Genomic DNA, 18,481 nt, shown 5'->3' on the forward strand with positions numbered 1-18,481 from the left:
TCATATTTGTTTTTATTTGGTCCTTATTTTTTTTTCTATTTCTTGTGATCGTCATAAATGAATCAATAAGAAACCATTGGGCTTATGTGTTTTTGAGATCTTTATAACTCTAGCATGCTTTAAAAAAGGTGTAGACATGTTTTATGAAATTGAAATTAAGTGAAGTGAGATAAATTTTAGGAAAGTACGACAATAGAAAGGATTGTATGATTTTGGTGGCATTGCCTTGGTTTTGGTAAGTGTTTCTGTGGATGGTAGTAATATGTTATTGTTGTTGGTACTTTAGTTGGCGAACTTGTTCTATAATATTGTTGAAAAACTAGATATATGCCCAATGTAGGGTGCTTTGAGGTGTAGAGTTCAACAGTGATGGTGATATCAAATTTATGGAAAATCAAGTGCTTTCATGAAATTAGTTTAGTTTTTGTTGGTGGATCATGGATGCTCCATTATATTTTTCAGTGATTGATGTAAAGTTTGAGAGAGGAATATAACCTTCATCCTGTGTTTATTGGGCATGGACTTGGACAAAAGATGTGATAAGAGCCATGGAGATAGAACAATAGGCTATGAAAAAGATGTATTTAGTTTGCTGGAAATGAGTTTTCATCTAAATAAAGTAGAAGTTCATTAAGAGACTTGTGGTAGTTATCAAGTTAAAATGAATATTTTCACTATGACTATATGGCTGGTGTTACTTATGGTGCATATCAGTTGACAGCACTCTAAAAACAGCATGTTCAAACCATGACCATAATTGTAATAAGGAGGTTGAGAGGGATTAATGGTAGTGGTAGATACCAGAGAATGAGAATGAATGTACTTTGGAGAACATGTAGGACCATTTAAGGACAAATATTAGGGTAGTTCATTTGAGATGGTTTAATTATGTGTGGTGAAGATATGTGAATTTACATTAGAACAAAGAAGTAATTTTGTTCAAGTTAAGTTGCTGCCAGACTAGAATTAAAGAGCATTATTCAAGGTGCTTAATGTTGCTTAAAAATATGACACCATAATGTAACTGAGAATGTAATCCTTGACAGAATTGAGTGAGCATAACAAGTTTTACTGCTCACCCTATGTAAATGGGACTTATATTAATTGGGGGATTTATTAATTCCAGGGCTAATATAGAGAAAATCAAATTCTAATTATTGAACTTAATATTAACTATCCTACGCAATTTTCCTTGTGGAGACTTATAAATGGGCCACTTGCATCTCATATATGCCAGGCTAGCTTGTAGTTGGTTATTATTTAGAAGGGCGTGCTGCCAGCTTTATCTCCCCACCCCATCCCCATGAAAGGGCTAGCATCTTTTCCAGAGTATTCAGATAGATGGAATTAGAGCTACTTTCTTGAGGAACTTAGTGCTAGCTCTTTCTTACGAGAGGGAAGCGACTCTCTCTCTTCATAGCCCTGTTCCCGCAGTCTCATAAAGGCATAGGGGATGGGGCATAGTAAGAGAGAAAGGTGCTTGCCTCCCCAAGAAGTGTTTTCTCTTCTTAACTTGAAGAAAAGGTTTTGTGAATTTATTTATATCTTAAAATATTTCCCGATAATTTCCTTGCGAAAGTTGTAGATTTAGTGATTGTTATGTATATATGTTCATAGTTTTAAATTATTTGGGAGAGTTTATATGAATCTATAACTGTTACTGTTTTGAATTTTGGCTTAGATATGTTGTGATTCTTTGGCAGTTAGACTTTTTTATTCAACCAAGATCTTTTTAGGGGTGTGTATAAAGCAATCTGATCAAAGTTGGCTAGCTTTGGATTCTCCAGTTTGTTTCAAGTGACCTTTATGTGGTTTACCCTCTTGTGATTAGTGTTTGACACACTAAAGCCTCTTAAAACAATTTATTTTTGTGGGAACCATCTTGATTCATGTTCTATAATTAATTTTCTCCAAATTTACTAACTGAGAATATGCTTTGGCAAAAGGTTCAGTTTGAAAATAGATCTCACAAAATTTATTTTAGAAGCATATCTATATGTCATTTTGTATTATTGTGTCAGTATGAAATGTGTTCTTCAAAAAAAGAAAAATAAAAAGGCACACTCATGACACCCATATATATATATATATATATATATGTTTGTGTCTGCGTGTGTTCATATACTCAATGAGTGCTGATGTGCATGTATTAATAATTTTTTGAACATAGTAACATTATAAAATGATGTAGTTCCACCTTAACTATTGATGGCTGTAGGACAATCCTTGGTGGGTTACATATCAATGTTGACGATGCTTTCTCAGGAAGCATAAACCTTCACTTCATTAACTTGGATAAAATTTCAGTTTTAAGATGCAAACTTCTTGCTTTTTACCAGTGCCCTCAAAGCACATTCCTCGAGTAAGCACGTGTGCCACTAAATATCCTTAGGACAAAATCCTCCACAGAGTGGCACATACATGGCCCTAGAAAGGCATCTGAAGATCCAAGTGGCTTATGATAGCCCAATTGGTACAAGGCAGTACCCAACAGTGATAATCCAAGGGATGTAGCGGGTGCATGAGTTATCCTCTCACTTGGGAATGATGTGCAAGATACCTTGAAACAACTCACAGTATTAGAAAGAATAGCCTGAGAACTGATTTAAGGCATATCTGCTCACTAGCTTTTGATATGAGGTTCTCCTTCTAGCCTTGTAACCACCCCGAAATACCTTTGTCTTTGATATTCCCATGAAAGAGGTGGAACCTAGATGTTTTCCCCTCATCGAAGACCATGGTATTTCAAGAATGGAAGTGATGACCACTTATAGGTTCTCCTGCATATACCTGCTTAAGTCATGCCCAACTTGACGACTCTACACATTTGACTTAAGCTTTCTCATAGTCCTGAACCACCCCTGCCAGTGGTTAGTAGTTGCTGAGGCAAGCAAGAGACGCATCCGCACGAGAAATTGCATCTCTGGAGCAATTCTGCAAATCTTGTTTCCATTGATACTACCTATAACTTTCTTTCAATGGAATAGGTAGGAAAATTCCCCCTCCCCATAAGATAAAGAGGTAGTAGGGTTTCTATTTTCAAAGTAGTGTCTTTGATCACCATTTAACATGACCCGAATACGAGACTGTAGAAACACGCATCATAATAAGATTGCAGTTTTTAGCCTTATTCGTATAGAATTTTAGTATCATAGCCCCATTCTAACCCTGCCTTTTAGGATCGAGGAAGTTCGTAGTCTTGTAGGCAGCAAGCACATATTGGTATGGGCTTACTAAGAACAAAGGGATTTTGATTATTTGAGGTGATACTGGGAAACACCCAATTCAGCCTATTGTCTAGTACTTTTGCAGTGATTTTATGCAGAAATAGGTCAAAACTAAATCATATTAGTTATCGGCTGTAAGACATGTCTATTTTTTTTTTTGGTAAAAAGTTAGCGGGCATACCATCCTGGCTTGTGGATTTAGTTGGGAACATTTGGAAGAGGGCTTTGTTTTACCTCCTCCAAAAGAAATGTATATTGAGAGTTAAGGTCATTTTCGGTTTGTGGATAAAATGGGAGTAAGAAAAGAATGAAACGAAATTTGAACAGAATACGTGACAAAATTAAATAATAAATTCAATTATATTCCTCTCGACTTCATACCATTCTTACATATCAAATGTGCAATAAGTTCCTTTTTATCGAAGTGGTTGTAAAAGTTATTTAATAAAAAGCTTTTTAAAAGAATTAACTTGAGATAACAATTGGAAAGGTACTCTTAAACATAAGTGTTTGGTAAATAATTGTAAATTGTAACATGTTAAAAAAATAATATTTAAAATGATAAAAATAAAAATATTAATTGAAAAAACCTATTTATAAATGCTTAGATAGATGAGTAATATAACACTGAAACGGACGTGTGATATCAAAAAAAAATCAATCACTTCCACGCTGACGGTCGTAATGCAGTCCCCACTCGTGGACCCCAATCTGCAACTCAGCCGCTGCAATCAAGAACTCCGCAGCCTGTTGTGGGGTCAACAGCTCCACCACTCCTCGGATCGTTCTCAGCCGTAGATCCTCCGCCTTCTCCACCACGCTCGCCAGCCGTTGGATCCTCCCCTCCAGCTCCTCCTCCTCCCTCATCATCGAACGCCCCACCTCGCTCGCGCTCTCCTGCCACTCCGACAGCTCGTCCGTGATCGCGTTCTCCTCCCGCACAGTCTCGCACTGCAGCTCGCTCACGCGGCTGAGTTGACTCGGCGACAGGTCCCCGAGGTCCCCCGCCGCGCGGCGGCCGCTGAGGATGTCCACGATGTGGGACTCGGACAGGATGCTGGACTCGGAGTAGATAAGGTGGAAGACAGTGGTGGGGTGCCACCCCCCGATCCAGTGGAGGCTCCGCTCCAGGGCGGAGGTCCAGCGGGCAGTGAACACAGCGAGGACGTCGCTCTCTGCGGCGACTGACTTGACTCGGCAGTACTCGGAGTGGTGAGTGACGACGTTGTGGACGAGTTGGAGGAGGCGGCGGTTCTCGTCTTGGGTGGCCGGGGGTTTGGGCGCCCGGCGGAGCTGCTGTATCAGGTGGCGGAGCTGCTCCAACCACGTCTCATAGAATCGCTGGAAACACATGGTGCAAGAAGAGAGAGAGAGAGAGTCACCATGTGTGTTCAGGAGACCATGTATTCATTATATGGTGAGGTGAAACGGTGAGCAAGGGCGGGGGAGCCACTGGATGGGTGGCGCGTGCACACCTACGTGGTCGAAGGTGATGGGTGTTCAGGCTGCTTACGGTTATTTTTTTATAAATATATATATATATATATATATATATATATATATATATATATATAAATGCCTGTAGATTTATCAATATTGAAATAAAGAAATATAAGGATATAATCATTTTGAAAAAATAAAAATATAAATCATGGGCAAAGTCTGTTTTCACATGGAGGCTAAGATAGGCGTGATGATGGATGCTGGATGCCTAGCAAGTTCATTGCTTTTGGGTATTATGCTATTTATTATGTTATTTATTTATTTATTCTGCATGATATCATTATTATTTTATATTATTGCATTGTTTTATTTATATATAATTGCTAATTCGTCAATAAAATGACTGTTTGGATTATTATTCATGGAGTTAGTGTTTGAAAAATAATGAATAAGCTAAATAATATTGTTTAATAAATTAATATTTAAATAATTTAATCATCATGAATAGTGATATTTAGTAATGAGTTTATTCAACCCCTTGTGAGATCTTTGAATATCCTTAGTTAATTCTTATAGAACTTTAGTCTCATCAATATCTCTGAGGTACTTTGCACCTCTTCTACTTCATAGTCTTTAACAGTATATTTTCCTGATATACTACTTTGGGCGTGAGATGGACTTCTCCTTCTTGGTTAAGTTTTGTTATTCTATCATCATAACTTTGTGTTATTTCTTTTGTTTTTTCTATAATAGATCTTTTATCACCTCACATAATTATCTATTGAAAGAAATAAGATCTTGACCGGCAAGTTTTTTACCTAAAGTTTTGTGGAATTGTTCTAACAGCTATTAGATGTTGGATCAAAATTTAATTATGGGCATATAAGTGAAATAATTATGTGTTATGGACGGTCTAATAAGGAAAGATCTTATTTAAAAGTGATCGGTTATTTTGTATTATAATGGGCTTTAATATATCCGAAACGGTTGTGAACCTTTAATGTGTAGATATTTTAATGATTATTTTTGTTTATTATGATGGGCAAAAATGAAAATACACATATATGGCCAACGATTATATATATACTGGTTACGGTCCTCGGATCACATGGATGGTTTTATAATTTCTCTTTTGTCATCCCTTCGCCAAAAGAGAATACAAAGAATACAGAAGGAATTCTCTGGATATTACGTGTTGATCTAGAAGGTCATCTGCATGACTCGACACATCTTAGAACGCTATGGATTCAGGTACGCTTCCTCATTCAGTTTAATGTTCTTGATGATTTGACATGACTGATTCTGGTATGATGATGGTTCTCGTCAATTAAAGAAATATTTTTTAAGTTTTTACAAGTGGTATCATAGCGGCTTCATGTTGAATCATTGAGAAATAATTTCTCAATTTTGTGTTGATTTGAATAAATCTTTTTTTTTATATGAAAATTCGGATAAATAATAATAATAATAATAATAATAATAATAATAATAATAACTATTTTGGAAATTTTGTTCTTTGCGAGGATCGTTAAATTTAGTTATTATATTTTTGAGATGAAGATTTGGTTTGAATTTTTATTTTATCTTTTAATAAATTCGAATCAAATTAAAATTATGCCCAACAGCTTTTAAAGGGAGGATGGTCAAAGGATGGAAGTTATAAAATAAATTCAAATATGAGTATTTTTAAGGACAATATATATATATATATGTTTTGAAACGAAGTTGATTAAAACAGTAAGTCGTCAAAGTGACAACTCCTGTGGCAATCAATTTTGTTTTAAAATATAAACAACTTGTGTGCGTGTAACGTATGTAAAAATTGATCGGCCCAAATGAAGATAAATTTTTTGATAGAATTGCACGTGCACCTATGGCAATAAATGCGTGATAATTTTTCGGTTTATTTAACACGTGAATAATAATTCAGCCCAAAGGAAGATTTATTATTCGACATATTCTTATTATCAACATTTGATTACTGCACCAAGATATCGCTTACAAATTAATATATTTTTCCAAAGATAAAATATTAACGGAATACACGATATCTTGATATGAGAATTACCTGTTTTTGAATTTAATTTTAGTTCAAGATTTATGTGAACTTGTTTTAATTTTTATGATTGTTTGTTATTCTCTGTTCAGCAGCTATGACTCCTACTAATATTACATCCAACATCAAATTTATTCCTATGCTAATGGCTCGAACTTTAAGTCATGGAAAGAGAACCTTTTAATTGCTCTCGGAGTCATGGATCTCAACCTTGCGTTAAGGGTTGATTCTTCCCCACCTATTACGTACAAAACTACATCTGATGAGAAAAGGGACTTTGAAAGGTGGGAGAAATCAAATCGCATGTGTATGATGATCATGAAGAGAGTCATTTCAGAAGCATTTAGGGGCACTATGTTAGATAAAATAATTATAGTAAAGGATTTCCTTGCTGATATTGAAAGGAGGTTTGTCAAGAATGAAAAGTTTGAAATTAGTACATTCTTGATAAGCCTAATTTCAATGTGGTATAAGGGTAAGGGTAACATTAGGGAGTACATTTTAGAATTGTCTCATCTTGCTTCTAAGTTGAAAGCACTTAAGCTTGAACTCTCTGAGGACTTGTTAGTGCATTTGGTATTATTATCCCTTTCGGCACAGTTTAGCCAGTTTAAGATGAGCTATAACTGTTAGAAAGAGACCTGGTCTCTAAATAAGCTCATCTTACACTGTGTACAGGAAGAAGAAAAACTTAAGCAAGATAAGGCAGAGTGTGCTCACCTAGCCTAGACCTTCAAAGAAAAAGGGAAGAAGAGGAAGAAGGATGAGACTGCTGCAGATACAACACCTCAAAAGAAATAACAAAAAAATGTACGGAACAAGAAGGTACAAATTATTTCTTCTGTGAAGCTGACGGGCATAGGAAGAAGCAATGCATCAACTATCTCGCCTGGCGTGCTAAGAAAGGTATGCTTCTTAATTTGGTTTGTTCTAAGGTTAATTTAATTTTGGTACCTAAACACACTTGGTGGATAGATTCTAGTGCATGCACTTACATCAGTGTGTCTATGCGGGGTTGCCTGAATTGCTGAAAGCCAAATGATGCTGAAAGATACATCTATGTGGGCGATGGCAAAACAGTGCAAGTTGAGGCAATAGGACTATTTAGATTATTGTTAAAAACTAGATTTTATTTGGATCTTGTTGAAACATTTATTGTACCATCTTTTAGACGAAACTTGATTTCTATTTCTACTTTGGACAAGTCTGGTTATTGTTGTTCATTTGGGAATGGAAAATTTAGTTTGTTTCATGATTCAAAATTGGTTGGTTCTGGTTCTTTATCAGGTTATGATAATCTTTATATGATATGTTAACACGCAACAATTTTAATCTTCCGATCAACACAATAAATCACACAAAGAACATTCACAGAAAAATGGAGACGAGAGATTTTACGTGGTTCGGCAAGGTTGCCTACGTCCATGGAGCGTGCACTTGGAGAAAAATCAACTATGAAACGATGGCAGTACAAGATCTGATCAGTCTCTCCTCGATTCGAGATCCCCTGTACACCCCTTCACTACTAAACCCATTGAAGAAAAGTTCTTCCTAGAGAGAACTCCTTCTAGCTCTCCTCGCACAAAATGACAAGCAATCCCCATATTTTCCCATGACTTACAAACATATATATAACACCACACAACCGTTGGATTTAAAGATGATCCAACGGTTGTGATAAAAACCACAATAAATAAATAAAAATAAACTTATTTTTTAACAATCTCCACGTTGGCTTTTAATCACAGCCAAGCACAACATTCCATCCCCATGCTCTGGGATGCTCTATCAACAATAAACAAGAGATTACATTAACTAAGTCCAGACAACACTTGAACTTAGCTAATGTAACAGGTTTCGTGAGCATATCTGCGGCATTTCCATCTGTGTGGATCTTCAATAACTGAAACTTACAACTTTCAACCTAGTCTCTAACTGCTTGGTATTGCACGTCAATATGCTTCGTGCGAGGGTGGTATACCTGATTCCTTGCCAAGTGGATTGCACTCTAACTATCACAGAATACGTGTAACCTATCCTGCATAACACCAAGTTCTTGAATCAGTCCAGTTAACCACAAAGCCTCCTTACTTGCCTCTACTAAAGTTATGTATTCAACTTTTGTAGTAGACAAAGTTGTACTAGGTTGCAACATAGCCTTCCAACTAATGGAACCACCAGTCATGGTAAAAATAAAGCCAAAAGTATACCTCCTTTTATCCAAATCACCTGCATAATTGGAGTCCACATAACCCTGAACATTACCATCATCAGTACTTTCAAACAAGATACCATAATCAGAAGTGCCACACAAATATATGGAAATCCATTTCACCGCATTCCAATGCATTCTACCTGGATTAGCCATATATTTGCTTACCAAACTAACTACATATGACAAGTCTAGTCTACTACATATCATAGCATACATCATACTCTATACTGCACTGGCATAAGGCACACTAGCCATATCCAACTTATCCTCATCAGTAGAAGGACACAGTTTAGCAGACAACTGAAAATGAGCAACTAGAGGTGTACTTACCAGTTTAGCCTTATTCATGTTAAACCTTTCCAACACCTTCTCAATATACTTACCCTGTGACAACCACAGCTTCTTCTGTTGTCTGTCCCTCCTGATTTCCATGCCAAGGATCTTTTTAGTTGCACCAAGATCTTTCATCTCAAACTCATCCTGTAACCTGGCTTTTAACACATTCAATGCATCAGTACTATTAGAGGCAATCAACATATCATCCACATATAGCATAAGGATCACATATACACCACTGTTAAGCAATCTAAAGTAAACACAACTGTCATAACTGCTTCTAACATACCCAAACCTCAACATATAAGAATCAAACCTCTTATACCATTGCCTAGGGGATTGCTTTAAACCATAAAGATACATATTCAACTTACATACCAGGTGCTCTTTACCTTGTTCCACAAACCCCTCTAGTTGCTCCATAATGTTATCTTCCTCTAACTCACCATGAAGGAAAGTTGTCTTTACATCCATCTATTCCAAATCTAAATCATGCATGACAACCAATGCTAACAATGATCTAATAGAAGCATGCTTAACAATGGGAGAAAAGATTTCATTATAATCTATACCTTCTTCCTGTTTGTATCCTTTTGCTACTAACCTGACCTTATATTTTATCCCTTCTAATTCTGAAGTAAGTTTTTTCTTTCTGAAAACTCACTTACAACCAATCAGCTTCCTGTCCTTGGGCTTCTGAACCAACACCCAAGTGTCATTCTTATGAAGAGACTCCATCTTCTCAACCATGGCTCCAACCCAACTATCTCGTTCAAAACTTTGATCTGCTTCCTAAAAATCAGAAGGATCTCCACTACTAGTAATCAAAGCAAATGCAACTAAGTCCTCAAACCCATACCTGACCGGAGGCTTAACATTCCTCTTTTCTCTGCCGGTGGTTAGCCCTGTAGGCTTATGTCTATCACCTGTCTGAGGAATTTCCTGAGGAATTGTAGTCTGTCTCACTGTATCCTATACAACAGAATCAACAATAGTAGTCTGAGTATTATCCATACCTGAATTCTGAATACTATCTAGCACTACCTAAATAGGTACTCTCACTGAATCAGATTCCACCTTCTTACCAGCGTTCTCCTTCAACATGGCTTCCTTATCGAAGACCACATCCCTGCTAAAGACCACCTTCCGTGTTATAGGGTCCCACAACCGTTATCCCTTCACTCCTTCTTGGAAACCAAGAAATACGCACGGTTTGGACTTAAAGTCCAACTTTGATATGTCATGTTCCTGCACATGCACATACGATGGACAACCAAATATTCTCAACATAGAGTAATCTACTGGCTTACCCGTTCATACCTCCTCAAGAACCTTTGCGTTAATAGCTGCAGAAGGAGACCTATTAACCATGTAGCATGCCATACTCACTGCTCATGCCCAGAATGACTTAGGCAAATTATCCTGAATCCTTATACACCTTGCCCTCTCTAGTAATGTTTTGTTCATCCTTTCAGTCACCCCATTCTGTTGTGGGCCATGTGGAATTGTATAGTGCCTAGTGATCCCCTCTTCCTTATAGAAGTCAATGAACTGACTGTTTTTGTACTCCAGTCTATTGTCAAATCTTAGAAATTTCACCTGTTTCCTTGTTTTATTCTCTACCTGAGCTTTCCATTCCCTGAACTTACTGAATACCTCACTCCTGTGCTTTAGATTATACACTCAGACTTTCTTGGAAAAGTCATCAATAAATGAGATAAAATAAATAGCACCACTGTGAGACTATACCTGTACTGGACCCCATACATCTGAATGAATATACTTCAGCAGATCCTTGCTCGTATGCTTTCCTGTTTTGAAACTCACTATGCGTTGTTTACCAAACAAATAGTATTTACATAACTTAAGCTTACAACAAGAATTACCTCCCAATAAGTTCCGCCCATGCAACTCATACAAACTACGCTCACTCATGTGACCCAGCCTCATATGCCACAGAGTAGTATCATCTGTATCTGTATCTAAAGAGGTACTAGCTGCAGCTCCACTTGTCATTGTGCTACCCACCAGAGTGTACAAATTGTTCCTCAGATGACCCTTCATTACTGCTAGTGAACCTCTAGCCACTTTCAGCACACCATCCCTAATTGAAAAAGAGAAACCATTACTATCTAAAGAGCCCAAGGAAATCAAATTTATTTTTCAGATCTGGAACATGCCTCACATCCCTGATGGTTCTAACCACACCATCAAACATTCTGATTTTGACTGTTCCAATACCAAGAATACCACAGGAAGCATCATTACCCATCAACACCGTCCCTTTAGAGATTGGTTCATAGGAGTCAAATCAGTCCTTGTATGGGACACATAAGATATGAGCACGCCGAATCCAAAGTCCAAGTATCAGCTAAGTAACTAGAACCTGTAGTAACAGCCAAAAGATCCCCATCAAAAATTGATGAACTGCTCTCCATTACAGTAGCCTGCTTAGTCTTCTTCCTGTTCTTTTCCTCTAAATCTCTTTTCGTTTTTAGACAGTCCTTCTTCATATGCCCTTCTTTCCCACAATAAAAACAACCACTCCTCCAACTCCCACTCCTACCCATGGACTTGGATCGAGATTTTCCTCAATTCCAATTATCCTTGCTAGAACTCTTGCCCACTGTTGGTTAGACTTACCCTTAGCCAACAACCCTTCTTAATGTCCTGGATGATCTGGTTTGTAAAAATTCTCACTCTCTAGAATGGCAGTAGTCACCTCATCAACTGTAAGAGTCTCCTTACCTAGCAATAGTGTGGTTTTCAAAGTATCAAGTGAATTGTGAAACGAATACAACAAAATTAGTGTTTTATCTTCCTCCTCAATTTTTACTTCAATACTTAGGAACTGCGTGATTATCTTATTGAAATAATTGAGGTGGTCTCTGACTTTTGTGCCCTTAGTCATCCTCAACTGATACAACTGTTTCTTCAAATACAGTCTATTAACTAGGGATTTTGACATATAAATATTCTCTAATTTTTTTCAAAACTCAACTGGCGATGTTTCATTCAACAAACTGTATTTAATTTTTGGAGTTAAATTTAAGCGAATGGTACTTATCGCTTTCATTTCCAGCTCCTCCCACTGATCATCTAACATGGTCTCTAGCTTATTGTCTTTCCCATACAGTGCCTTAATCAGTCCCTGTTGGATCAACACATCCTTCACAGTGCTCTACCACAGACTAAAATTATTTTTTCCATTAAAGGGCTCCACCTCGAACTTGGTCGTTGAAGTACTCGCCATTAAGTTTTTTTTTCTTTTTTTTTTCTTCTCCTCTGACGTTAGCACCTATCAGGATGACGTCAGCAACGACGCATACGTCAGTTTCTGCGTCAACATGACGTCAGCGCTCCACGGGGAGGATCCGTGCCTCAACCTGTGCTCCAACCTGATTCTGAATCCGGGTCTGTCACCCGATTTTGGCACCATTCATTATGTTCTTCATTTGTAAAAAAAATTTTTTCTTTCCGAATTTTTTTTCACATCTTCAATCGAAAAATGATCCTCCTTCAATTGAAAAATTCTAGAATAATTTTTCGGCACTTGATCTGAATCTTCGCGTACCTCAGTCTGATTTGAACGAACCACTCTGATCTTGAGCACTCCCGCAGAATAACTTCAGATCCAAAAAATTTCTTTTGATCTAATCTAATTTATCAAATCTGCATCCAATCGAAACCGTGCTCTAATACCACTTGTTGACGCGCAGTGATTTTAATTTTTCGATCAACAAAATAAATCACACAAAGAACGTTCACAAAAAAATGGAGACGAGATTTTACGTGGTTCGGCAAGGTTGCCTACGTCCATGGAGCGTGCACCGAGAGAAAAATCCACTATGAAATGATGGCAGTATACGATCTGATCAGTCTCTCCCCGATCCTAGATCCCCTGTACACCCTTTCACCACTAAACCCGTTGAAGAAAAGTTCTTCCTAGAGAGAACCCCTTTTAGCTCTCCTCGCACAAAATGACAAGCAATCCCCATATTTTTCCATGACTTACAAACATATATATGACACCACACAAGCGTTGGATTTAGAGACAATACAACGGTTGTGATAAAAGTCACAATAAATAAATAAAAATAAACATATTTTTTAACATGATAGATACAATTGCTTCATTTAATGAATCCCTGCATTTAAGTACACGTGGCACCAAGAGAAAATTAACCGGTGAGAATTTAGCTACGTTATGGCACAAGAGATTATGTCATATCTCCAAACGGAGAATAGAGAGACTTATGTTAGACGAAATCCTAGACCCCTTAGATTTCACAGATTTTAATGTTTGTGTTAATTGTATTAAAGAAAAACAAACCAATAAAAGGAGATTTGAAGTTGTTGACCCCATGGGTCATTTCAAGTTTTGATAATGACAAATACTTTTGTATTTAATGGTTGCTAAGTTTGTGTGCATGTTCTTATTGGTAAGTTCATATAATGGCATGCGGCAACCTGAAAAGAAGTGAAGACCCATCATATTTATTGTTGTATTTTTTATCATTGGGTCTGTAATAATTTCATTTCAAAAATGTATGTAATAATCTGCATATCATGCATGTAAGACTATAAGCTCAAGACCTTAGAGAGACCTTAGAGATCACCCTTTGGTCGATCGACGTTAGGTTTTTTGGCATACTTAAAAAGGCCTTAGAAAAGACTTTAGGTCCCTAAACAAATGCACAAATAGTCCCCATATCACTTACATAATCAAGGGAGTTAAATGAAGCAAAAATTCAAACCGTGGACAAGTCAACATGTTGACTTGGATTCAAGTGGCTGGACATTTTTGACCGCATTGTCCACGGGCGACCGAATCCCTGACCTGACACCTCTTCACCAATATGGGCGCCCGAACCTTTGCGTTCAAAATACCCTCGGGCGACCGAATTGGCAAGTTCGGGCTAACGAACTTATCTCCAGGCACCCGAACCACCTGCAAAATGTTTCTGACTTTAGTTTAGCCACCCGGCCCCAAACTCGAGCACTCGAACCATTTTTTCTAAATTTCTCTGATGAGTTTGTTCGGGCGACCGAACTAAAGTTCAGCCACCCGAATCCTCTCGAGTTGATTAATATTTTTACCAACGTTAAAGGGTTAAATAAGGTTAATTTTGCTAAACTTTTTTTTAACAAATTTAAGAATGCCCTTTGTGTCCCCCAACGGTTATAATTTTGTCATTCTCTATTTATAGAGGCTCATTTGCAAAATTAAAGTGAGATTAACAATATAATTAGTGAAAAATCCTCTCAATCTCAAAAAAACCTATTTTTTCCTATTCCACTCCAAATACTCTCATATATTCATTCCCTTGATACATCTTAGCATTGTGAGAGTTTAGAAATTGTGCTAGTGCTTATTAGGTATTGCTAATACTCCCATTGTCTTGCTTGAATATTTGATATTGATTTTGGGGAGTTTAGCATAGTTTATCCCACAGATTTTTATTGATAAAATCTTGTGTTGGGAAAAACTCATAAGTTTAAGGATCTTTGCATTGTCATTGCAAGATTCCTATGGCTTTATTTTTGTGTGCAAAATATTTTACAAAACTAGATTTCAAACAACTCTTGTGCTAGATACATTGGAGAAAATATTTTTTGAGTTCGGTTTGAATATCATTGCTAGTATCTTTGAAACATTAATCTGATATTGAGATTTAATATACTTTGATTTCAAGATTAGCTCATTAGAACACTCTGCGCATATTTGAGATTATGCATCCTTGAGTATTGATTGCACACGTAGAGCACCGTGCTCACAGTTCTTACATCATTGAGATACATTGATTATATTGTGCGTAGTGGTACATATTTGCTTGTATAAGAAGTGTTTATTTGTACGAAAATTTTATATTGATTGTATTCCAGGCGTGGACCTGAATAGGGAGACTAGCTCTGTTGAATAGTTCTAGACTGACTTAGACCCGGTTAAGAAAGTTAGGTGCGCCATCCTGATAAGGCGTGTTGGTTGAGGTCAGCTCCGTTAATTGACCTGATTGTAACCAGTGCCACTCCACCCGTTAAGTAAGCATTAGTGGAATCATTAGGCTTGCGAATTAGAGGCGGGGATGTAGGCAGTATTGGCCAAACCCCGATAACATATCATGTGTCTATTTATATTTCCACACTTTATATTTACCGTATGTGTATATTATATTATGAATGCTGCGCATGATTTAATTTGCGCATATCATTATCTGCGCAATTGGTGTATGATTAGAAAGACCCCAGGCTGTGTTATACGACTATCTCGTTTAACTTAGGAGATAAATTTTAAAATTCCAATTCACTCCCCTTCTTGGGAATATACCAAAGCCAACAGAAGCCAATAGGACCTTGGGCGTCTTAGAACTTATACATATGGATATTTGTGGGCCATTCCCTACGGTTGCTTGGAATGGTCAACAATATTTTATAACGTAGATGATTTTTTCAGATTTGGTTATATATATCTCATTTATGAAAAGTCACAGTCACTGGAAGTGTTTAAAAATTTTAAAGCTGAAGTTGAAAATGAACTCAATAAAAGGATTAAAACCATCAGATTTGATCGTGGTGGTGAATACTATGGTAGATATGATGGTTCAAGTGAACAACATCCAAAGTCGTTTGCTAAATTCCTAGAGGAATGTGGTATTGTCCCTCAGTACACTATGTCGGGTTCACCCACTATGATTGGTGTTGCTAAGAGACGAAATAGGACGGTCAAGGATATGGTGAGGAGTATGATTAGTCATTCCACCTTGCCAGAAACATTCTAGGGAGAAGCACCTAAGACTGCAACATATATACTTAACAGAGTCCCAACTAAAGCAACTGCCAAAACCCCTTATGAACTTTGGACAAGTAAAAAACCTAGTCTAAACCACTTTCATATTTGGGGATGTCTAGTTGAGGCAAGACCTTATAGGCCTAATGAAAAGAAATTGGATTCAAGGAAGGTGAGTTGTTATTTTATTGGGTACTTTGAAAGATCCAGGGGGTACAAATTTTATGATCTCAGAACTAAGTTGTTTCTTTAGTCAGGAAATGCCCGATTCTTTGAGGATGTCGAGTTTGCGGGGGGAGATAAAATTAGGGACTTTGTTTTTGAAGAGGAATATGTAGATATTCCCACGAGTGTTGTTGGCATTGATCATGATTTTATTCTTGACCCTATTTAAGACACATTAATTCAAGACAATGTTGTAGAACCTCCCACCCAAGAAATTATTCCAGGAGAACAAACTCTTACACCTCAAGAACCTATGCTATTAAAAAGATCCACTGGAGAGAGAAGAAGTGTAGTGCCAGATGATTACATTGTATTTCTTTAAGAACATGAGGTAGACATTGGAGTGATGGTAGATGATCCTATTGACTTCTATCAAGCCATGGAAAGTTCTAATTCTCAGAATTGGATTGATGCCATGAATGAGGAAATTAAGTCCACGAAGGACAATTACGTGTGGGACCTTGTCCCATTGCTAGAAGGTACGAAACCCATTGGTTGTAAATGGATATTTAAGACCAAGAGAGATTCAAAAGGCAATGTGGAAAGGTACAAGGCTCGTCTTGTTGCGAAGGGCTTTACACAAAAAGAAGGCATTAATTATAAAGAGACTTTCTCTTCGGTTTCTTCAAAAGACTCTTAGGATTATAATGGCATTAGTGGCACATTTCAATCTTGAGTTGCATCAGATGGATGTAAAGACAACATTTCTCAATGGTAACATTAATGAGACAATCTATATGGTGCAGCTAGAAAACTTTGTGTTAGGAGACTCAAAGAATATGGTTTGCAAACTAAAGAAATCCATCCATGGACTCAAACAGGCATCTCGACAATGGTATATTAAGTTTCATCAGGTAATTATCTCGTTTGCTTGTGAGATGAATTCAGTTGATGATTGTGTATATCATAAGTTCAGTGGGAGCAAGTATATTTTTCTGGTTTTGTACATTGATGACATCTTGCTTGCCAGCAATGATATAGGCTTATTGCACGAAACCAAGAGATTTCTAGTTAAGAATTTTGAGATGAAAGATCTTAGTGAAGCCTCTTTTGTGTTAGGGATACAAATACACCAGGATCGTTCTCGGGGTACTTTAGGACTATCTCAAAAGAGCTATATTGAAGGTTCTTAAAAAATATGACATGCAAGATTGTAAACTAGGTGATACCCCTGTGGCTAAGGGAGACAAATTTAGTCTCAATCAGTGCCCTAAGAATGATTTTGAGGTAAAGGAAATACAGAAGATTCCTTATGCTTCGACTATAGATAGTCTAATGTATGCTCAGGTTTGTACACGTCTGGATATTGCGCACGTTACTGGGATGTTGGGCAGGTATTTAAGTAATCTAGAAGCAGACCATTGGAAAGCAGCTAAATGGGTCTTGCAGTACTTACAGAGAACAAAAGAATGCATGCTCACGTATTGGAAGTCTAATCAGCTTGAGATCATCGAGTATACTGACTCTGATTTTGCGGGATGCCGAGATAGTATGAATATTTTTCTGCTTGCTGAACGTGCCATCTCTTGGAAGAGTGCTAAACAATATCTTATAGCCTCTTCCACCATGGCAGCAGAGTATATAGCATGTTATGAGGCGTCTAATCATGGAGTATGGCTGTGGGATTTTGTCACAGGGCTGCACATAGTGGATAGTATTGATAGACCACTTAAATTATTTTGTGACAATAAATCTGCAGTTTTATATTCCAACAACAACAAGAGCTCGACGAAGTCGAAGAATATAGACATCAAGTTCCTAGTTGTTAAAGAAAGAGTTCAGAGTGGTCAGTTGTCTATAGAGCACATTGGTACAAACTCCTTGGTTGTGGATCCACTTACTAAGAGATTGCCACCCAGACAATTTCATGAGCACACTACTCAGATGGGTGTCATATTTGTAATTTATGAATGTTTTTTTTTTTTCAATATAGACATATTTTTTAGTTATTTCAGTTTATGGATTATTTTGAAGTTATTTTCTATAGAAATAAAGTTTGGTTTTCACACTTTGATTTATGTTATGGTTTGATCTCACTAAAATTTAAGGTGGACCAATTGGAAATAGGCATGTTAAGATCACATTGCATGAAATTTCTATGCTACACATCCGCATCATAATCCATGTCATTCAGTTGTATTGACATATGTGACTATTGGTGGGTCGAGTTATGAATATTGTAACAAAGGCCA

General features: G+C 37.1%; 1 protein-coding gene and 1 long non-coding RNA gene across 2 annotated transcripts; one reads left to right on the top strand and one right to left on the bottom strand.

The window, feature by feature from the left end:
• Positions 1–1,354: 1,354 nt before the first annotated feature.
• On the bottom strand, positions 1,355–4,624 carry LOC131151316 (protein DOG1-like 4). The gene has a single exon (XM_058102568.1). The coding sequence runs from the start codon at positions 4,578–4,580 to the stop codon at positions 3,885–3,887; it is 696 nt and encodes a 231-aa protein (XP_057958551.1). The 5' UTR covers positions 4,581–4,624; the 3' UTR covers positions 1,355–3,884.
• A 1,863-nt stretch (positions 4,625–6,487) lies between these two features.
• Positions 6,488–7,988, top strand: LOC131151323 (uncharacterized). The gene is made up of 3 exons (XR_009135713.1): positions 6,488–7,010; positions 7,405–7,632; positions 7,702–7,988. It is a non-coding gene; the product is annotated as an uncharacterized LOC131151323 (long non-coding RNA).
• Positions 7,989–18,481: the final 10,493 nt, after the last annotated feature.

This window comes from Malania oleifera, chromosome 1 (genome assembly GCF_029873635.1).
Source record: "Malania oleifera isolate guangnan ecotype guangnan chromosome 1, ASM2987363v1, whole genome shotgun sequence".
Taxonomy (NCBI): domain Eukaryota; kingdom Viridiplantae; phylum Streptophyta; class Magnoliopsida; order Santalales; family Ximeniaceae; genus Malania; species Malania oleifera.